At 40.8% G+C, this 6,641-nt stretch overlaps 1 protein-coding gene across 1 annotated transcript in view; it reads right to left on the bottom strand.

The window, feature by feature from the left end:
* Window positions 1-6,641, bottom strand: part of braf (B-Raf proto-oncogene, serine/threonine kinase) — a 30,172-nt gene that overhangs the window by 6,341 nt on the left and 17,190 nt on the right. The window contains exons 8-14 of the mRNA XM_014021984.1: window positions 5,363-5,522; window positions 4,722-4,761; window positions 2,832-2,968; window positions 2,639-2,756; window positions 748-832; window positions 279-455; window positions 151-197 (exon numbers count right to left, since the gene is read on the bottom strand). Coding sequence (XP_013877438.1) covers window positions 151-197; window positions 279-455; window positions 748-832; window positions 2,639-2,756; window positions 2,832-2,968; window positions 4,722-4,761; window positions 5,363-5,522 — 764 coding nt within the window. The remainder of the gene's footprint in view (window positions 1-150; window positions 198-278; window positions 456-747; window positions 833-2,638; window positions 2,757-2,831; window positions 2,969-4,721; window positions 4,762-5,362; window positions 5,523-6,641) is intronic.

Here is a 6,641-nt window from a genome sequence, read left to right on the forward strand (position 1 = left end):
AAGAGACTTCTTCAGTCTGAGAGTTTCAGGCAAAACTTTTTGCCTGAAACTCTCAGACTGAAGAAGTCTCTTGGAGGAGAGACGAAACGTTTCATTAGAGAAGAACCCGTCCAGAAGACCTATACAATTTTTTTCTTTTTTCAAGGATACTGTTGCTCTTCAGGTCTCTGTGGATGATGGACTTGGCGTGCAGGTAACTGAGGACAAACAGAAGGACATACGTCACACAACCACAAGACTCTGATAGCTTCGGACTTTGTTGTGGTGGGGGGACTCACTCCATGCCCTGAGCGGTCTGCCGGGCGATGTCGATCAGTTTGATCATCTCAAACTTGGTCTCGATGATGTGCAGGTGGTGGTACAGGCTGGAGCCTTCACACCACTGGGTGACGATGGCCAGCTGGGGCTTGGTGGTGTAGCCCATAAACAGCAGGATATTCACGTGACGGGTTTTCCTGGAGGAGAGGGGAAACGCGCACAGCTTGGTTTGAAAAAAAAAAACACTTTGACAAAGAAAAGAAAAGGCCGTTAGGCTGGTTCTTCTTGCTTACACATCAAATGTGACTCTGATCAGCTGGAAATAAAGCGCAGCTGTCTCATTTACTCAGTAAATCCTAAAATACACACAGGCTTAAAAACGTGAAAGAGCTGCAGTCAGGAGGTTCCAGAACATCTCCTCGGGATTAGAACACCAGTGGAACAGAGTGAAGTCAGTAACGGATGAGTGGAAGAAGTGTGGAAGCCCACCTGAGGACCCCCACTTCATTCTTGAAGGCTTGAAGCTGTTGCGGTGTGGGAGCCGTGACGTTCAGCATCTTCACTGCCACATCACCTGCAGCAGAGCGGCAACACATCAGTCCACAGACACCTGACATCCTTTCAAAATCTCTTCAGAATCCACGAGTCACGTTAAAGGCAGCCTACAGTAACTGCAGGGTCTACACGTCAGGATGATCCCACCACATACACCCAGAGACCCCACCCCAACCATGTCAGACTGGATCAGCTGATGTATACAACCCATAAACTTGAATACGATCACTAGACTGAGCCCCGCCCATACCGTCCACTGGTAGAGCCTGTGACAACATGGAGGAGCAGAAACTGAGACCAAACAGGACAACAGCTCACAGCCTCCATAGAAACTAATAGATAAACAGCAGCTGAACCAGATCTGTTTCACAGATTATCTGTCATGTTTTTACAATAAATTAATAACTATGTTAATTTCGTTCAACAATCATGTAAAACAGCAGATTTATACCAGAAAAATATATAATTTATAAATAACAATGATCTGAACCAGACCTGAAGTCAGCCTGTAACTTAGACTTTAGCTTGTTGAAAAATGATGACTTCAGCTAGTAATAAAATATATTTATTATTTCTTCTCACTGTCATAAAAATTAAAAATATTTATATTTACCAGTCACAGTTAGAAAATGTTCTCAGGTTATAGGATGAAACTTGTCTCTATTAGCTAACATCTTCTTAACAGGTCAGGTTCCTCTAACAGAAACCTAAAAATACATTTATAATATTATTTTACACTCTGTAGGTCTAAATATTAATCAGAGGACAAATTAGCTGTAATATTTAACAGTTTGTGTTAAATTGTAGCATGATTCAACAGAGCTACACTCTGTATATATGCTCTACAAGCTAATATCTGCTAACCAGTTCAATAAATAACAGTGATTACATCGACTTTATAAGATTATTTTAATTTTAAACTGTTACATTATGTTCTGCTCAGATCACATTGAGTTAAATAAGATCAAATCTGCTGACTTGTGTTGTAAAATGAGACGTTTTCCTGTTTATCTTCTGTTAATAAATCCATAACACACAGCTTTTCTGACATTATTTAAAACATTAGATAGATTATAGAAACTGTAAAATATTAATAATAATTTTGTTAATATTATTATTAATAGTTTTAATGATTTCTACATCGTCAGTCCTTTTTTTCTGCTCTGTTGTCAACATGTACAGTAATGGGAAATCCAGACTCTTGACCGTTTAGCGTTAGCTTCTCCAGCCGATCACATGGACACACAGTTTCTGCGCACTCCAGCTGTTCTATAAAACCTCCTTGATACAGCCTCATGTAGACAGTATCACATCTACATGAGGCTGTTTTTATAACTTTGAGTCAATCTGCACATGGGAGGTCTCTACATAATGATAACAACTCGTGATCACACTTAATGGGAAGCCCCGACTTCCTGAAGCCCATCCATGTTCTAGACTGTTGAAGTGTGGTCACTCTCCAATGAGCAGGGGTGTAACAGAAGGTTGGCACTGAATTCAAAACTCTGAAGCTGGATGACCCAGTCCATGTGGACAAAACATTCAACACACTCATCTATGGTTTTACAGTCCCATGCAACAGAGGGCTTTAATAAAGTCCACTAACTGGGTGGGTTTTCATTCACTGGTGCCACCTTTCCATTGGTGGGTTTATTATCTGCGTACTGCTGGTCCAAAAGTCCCAAACTTAAGGATTGCATAGATGCAGAGACCTGAAGGACCTGCTCTAATGGCTGAAGTTTGACCCCACCCCCCCACCCCCCGTAGGCAGTGAAACAACGCATTATGCTGCTGACTGATTGTGTTTTCACAACGAGAATCTTACCGTGCCACTTTCCTTTGAAAACTGTTCCAAAGGAGCCTGAGCCTATCCTCTGACCCAGGGTGATCTGACCCTCAGGAATCTCCCAATCATCACTGGAGTCCCGTCTCCCCAGAGTTTTCTGTTCCAGAGGACACAGAGTCAGCACAAGAAGCCGGAGCGCAGCAGCACGGCCCTGCAGCTCCGACACACTCACCATTTTATTGCGATCCTCCGATGAAGAGGACGACTTGCGCTCCCTCTGTTGGCACGGGGACTTCTGTGGGACTTTGACGTTGGTCAGTGATCCTGGTAGAGATGCAGGAGGGGTGGCTGAGAGCCCAGTGGTGGAGCCTGAAGAAGAAGATAAACCAGGTGAGAAGGGATGGACGGACCAATCAATGTGAAGACGAGACGAAAAGAAAAAGCAGCTGTTATCAGTTAGTAGTGTTTGGCCATGTACATGAGAGTAGAATAATTCACTCAATAATTATCCAGTTAAACCCAAGCAAATGTAAAGCTGAACAAATTCAATCCAATTCAGTTTATTTATGATGGAAATCATCTAAATAAAAAGTCTCTGTGAAACGATTATCAAGCTAAAACAGAACCTGCCCAGTTCAGGTTGGACTCCAACTCAGATCAGTCACACATGAAGACGACACACCAAACATTCAGGAGCTCAGAGAGCTCCCGCTCACTGAGACATGGACCTCACCAGTGATGGGCAGCGCTAACCCAAAAATTAGCTCTGCAATTTCTAAAGCACTTATTAAATTATTTAGGTCCACAACTTCAAATGCGCTTATGCCATAAAAAAACTAGCAGAAGCTAATTTTAAAGCGCAAGTTCAATTTAACACTTACTAGCTGGCAACAATTCATGTACAATATATGTACAATACTGCCAACTAGCGGTGTATGAACCCTTTCACAGCTTAATCCTACAAGCACCGATTGCTGGGGATGTGATTTCATGAAACAGACCTTTAGCTCCTGGTGTAAAAATTAAAAAGTTGTTGAGGATTGCTAGTTCGGCTGCTTCTTTGTCTTTTTCTTTTGTTTGTTGTAGATTTTTCATTAAAGAAGCATCAATGAAGTAATTTTAAAACTGTTTATTGGAAAACTGAAGCGATGCATTCTGGGTACGTGACGGATTTGATTTGTGACGGGAAATGAAAGCACGGAGTACAGGAAACTATCTTCACGTCAAAATAAGAGCATGGTCAGATTTTAAAGTTTTCCATGTAGTTGCTCCAGTTGACCACTAGGTGTCTGTCTAACCCCGTTGGCCGATTGCTTCGACCAATTACAAAGTATTGAGCTCCAGCTTTTAAACTGTATTTTTTATTTTTTTTAAAAGGAGCTCTGATTGTAAAGTCAAATAAATCAATACATACAAAATTTTAGTATGGATTACAAACGTTTACTGTTTTTGCTGGAACATGGACTTCTAGCCATTGCCTTCCTCCTACGTAAGCGGACACAAAGCATTGTGGGAAATCAGAACCGTGACCAAAAGCAACAGTCAGCAAGGATGTATACCTTCCCAATAAGTGTGTTTATCTGGGAGGGGTGCTGTTGGACAGATCACATGTGTTGTGATTCATTGACAGTCATTCCTCCCACTGTTCAAGATAATGATGCCTGGTAGATAATTAGTTATTAGCAGTACTGCATTTTAATTTTAGAAAGCGCATATCCGCTTATGAATTATAAAATTAGTAAAACCGCTAAAGCGCAAACAAAATATTTAGGTCCGCAATTAGTGGATTTGCGCTTTAGATGGCTGATGCCCACCACTGGACCTCACAAATCTGCTGCAGAGTCTGGAACCAAACAATAACAGATTCTTTAAGGATCTGGGTCGGAGTCTCCAAGGATAAAATCCACATCAAGTCTGACTGTCCTTCCCTCAGATGTAGCCACAAACCAAACTGGATCTGAAAACCTCACTTAGTTTTTAACCTCTCCAGACTGAAACTACCTCCAAGTCCAATCTTCACCGTGTTCGTCTAGAAAATGTTGCAGTTATTCTAAACTCTTTTCAGTTTAACTGCGGTCATTTTACAGCTCTGTATTTAACCGACTTTTCTTTCGATCCTTACCTCCATCAGACCTCTGCAAGCCCCGATCTCGAATCAGGTCCTACGAGGAAAACAGGAAGAAAATGTTCATTTGGATCAGAAACAAACATCCAATGTTTGGGAATCAGGTCACAAACAGAAGCTGCCAACAGATGGCGCAATATATAATTATTTATAGTAAACAGGTTTTTAAAGTGACTGTCCTCATTTAACTCAGAAAAGATGATTAAAAAGTAAGTCAGGATGAATTTCTCAATATTCTCTAGTATTAAATTCACATGTTTAAATATTAGTATTTATATCTGTGCAATAAACCATCAACATGAAGTAAATGTACCTCATGAAGAATGTGATGTGTAGGAAGATAATTTAATACTAGCTGTTTTTTTTTAAATAAAGCAACATAATAAAGTGATGAGTTTTTAATTCAGTGAAACTGTGGGACGCTTGCAGTAAGAAGCTCACAGCTAATAGAGCCTCAGACATCTGTAAACTGTCTGGATCATTTCTGATGAGAAAAGCAGGAGCTGCTAATCTGGTTCCAGCAAACTTTACACAAAAGAAAAAATAACTTGATGAAACAGAACGTGTGAAGGACCACCGGTGCTCCTGTCCAGACTTCTTCATCACCCCCCTGAGCAGAGGAGGAAGAGCAGACTCACATCGATGTTGACAGGCTCAATGGTGTTGATATGGACATTGGGGGCAGAGGACGAACGGTCCCGCTGGCCAAACTGGTTCCGGTGGTCCTCCTCGTTGCCTCTGAAGCTAGTAGGGATGGGGATGGACTTGGACGGGGACACAGTGGTGTGGCATATAGACCTGTAGAGATGAGAGATGATGATTAAGAGCTGTAACAGAAATGAAAAAATTTCTACATGTTTCTAAAAACATTGATTAACTTTTCTTTAACCAAACAAGCAGAAACTTTAAATTATGTTTTTAACATGTTGGAGGTAACTAAAGCCCACCAGGAGAACATGCAAACTGCACACAGTAAGACCACAGGTCAACTTATGGTCAATTCTTTCATTTAGCTATGGTGGCCATCTTGGATTTTTGATAGATGTTTGCAGTGGCTGTGTCGCAATTCATAGGTGTCTAAACAAAACCCCGAAAACGCCTACTGTATCTTAGTATCCTACATGGCCGACGGTATCCCAGAATTCATTGTGCGGTTAGCAAATTGAACAGAAAAACAAAAACAGCAAAGTTTTTTTTTTATTTTACTTCGGAGTTTTTTTTTAAATAATTATTATTTTAGCAGAGTTTGGAAATTTATCACGGACCGAAGAACGTTAACGTCGGCTGTCGTCCATGTCAGCTGCAACCCATGAATTGAGACACAGCATGTGATGAGAACTGTTTTTAGCTACCACTATGTCAAATTTCAGCTTTGTACGTCAAAAATGAGTAATTACTGCCTTTTCAAAAAATCAGAGATCAGTGTCAGCGACCAATGAACAAAATTTCAAGTCAATATGGCTAAAAATTGCTGAGTTGCAGACATTTTTTAAAGGGGCAATATCATGTAAAATCAACTCTTTTGAGTTTTATATCATGTTATAATGTTATACTCTCATAAAAAACATGCCCAAAGCCTTGCTCTGACTCATTCATGCATGTTTGAGAAATCCTGCAGCGTTTTTAGGAAACCATGCTGAGGAGCAAAATGACAGGTGGGGACTAGAAACGCCCCCTGGGACGTGTCTTTAAGCCGGGCTTCCTCATGGCAAAGCCCTCCCACACACACACCGCTCATAGTATTTAAATGTATGCCTGAGAAACACATAATATTGGCTCTTTAACAGTACGAATATCATGCTTAAGTTTTTGTGCAATATATTATTTATTTATTCATTTACCATTATTTAAACCAGGCAAATCCCATTGAGATCTCGGATCTCTTTTTCAAGGGCGGCCTGGGCCTGAAGGCAATCT

This window comes from Austrofundulus limnaeus, unplaced genomic scaffold (genome assembly GCF_001266775.1).
Source record: "Austrofundulus limnaeus strain Quisiro unplaced genomic scaffold, Austrofundulus_limnaeus-1.0 Scaffold313, whole genome shotgun sequence".
In the NCBI taxonomy this organism is placed as follows: domain Eukaryota; kingdom Metazoa; phylum Chordata; class Actinopteri; order Cyprinodontiformes; family Rivulidae; genus Austrofundulus; species Austrofundulus limnaeus.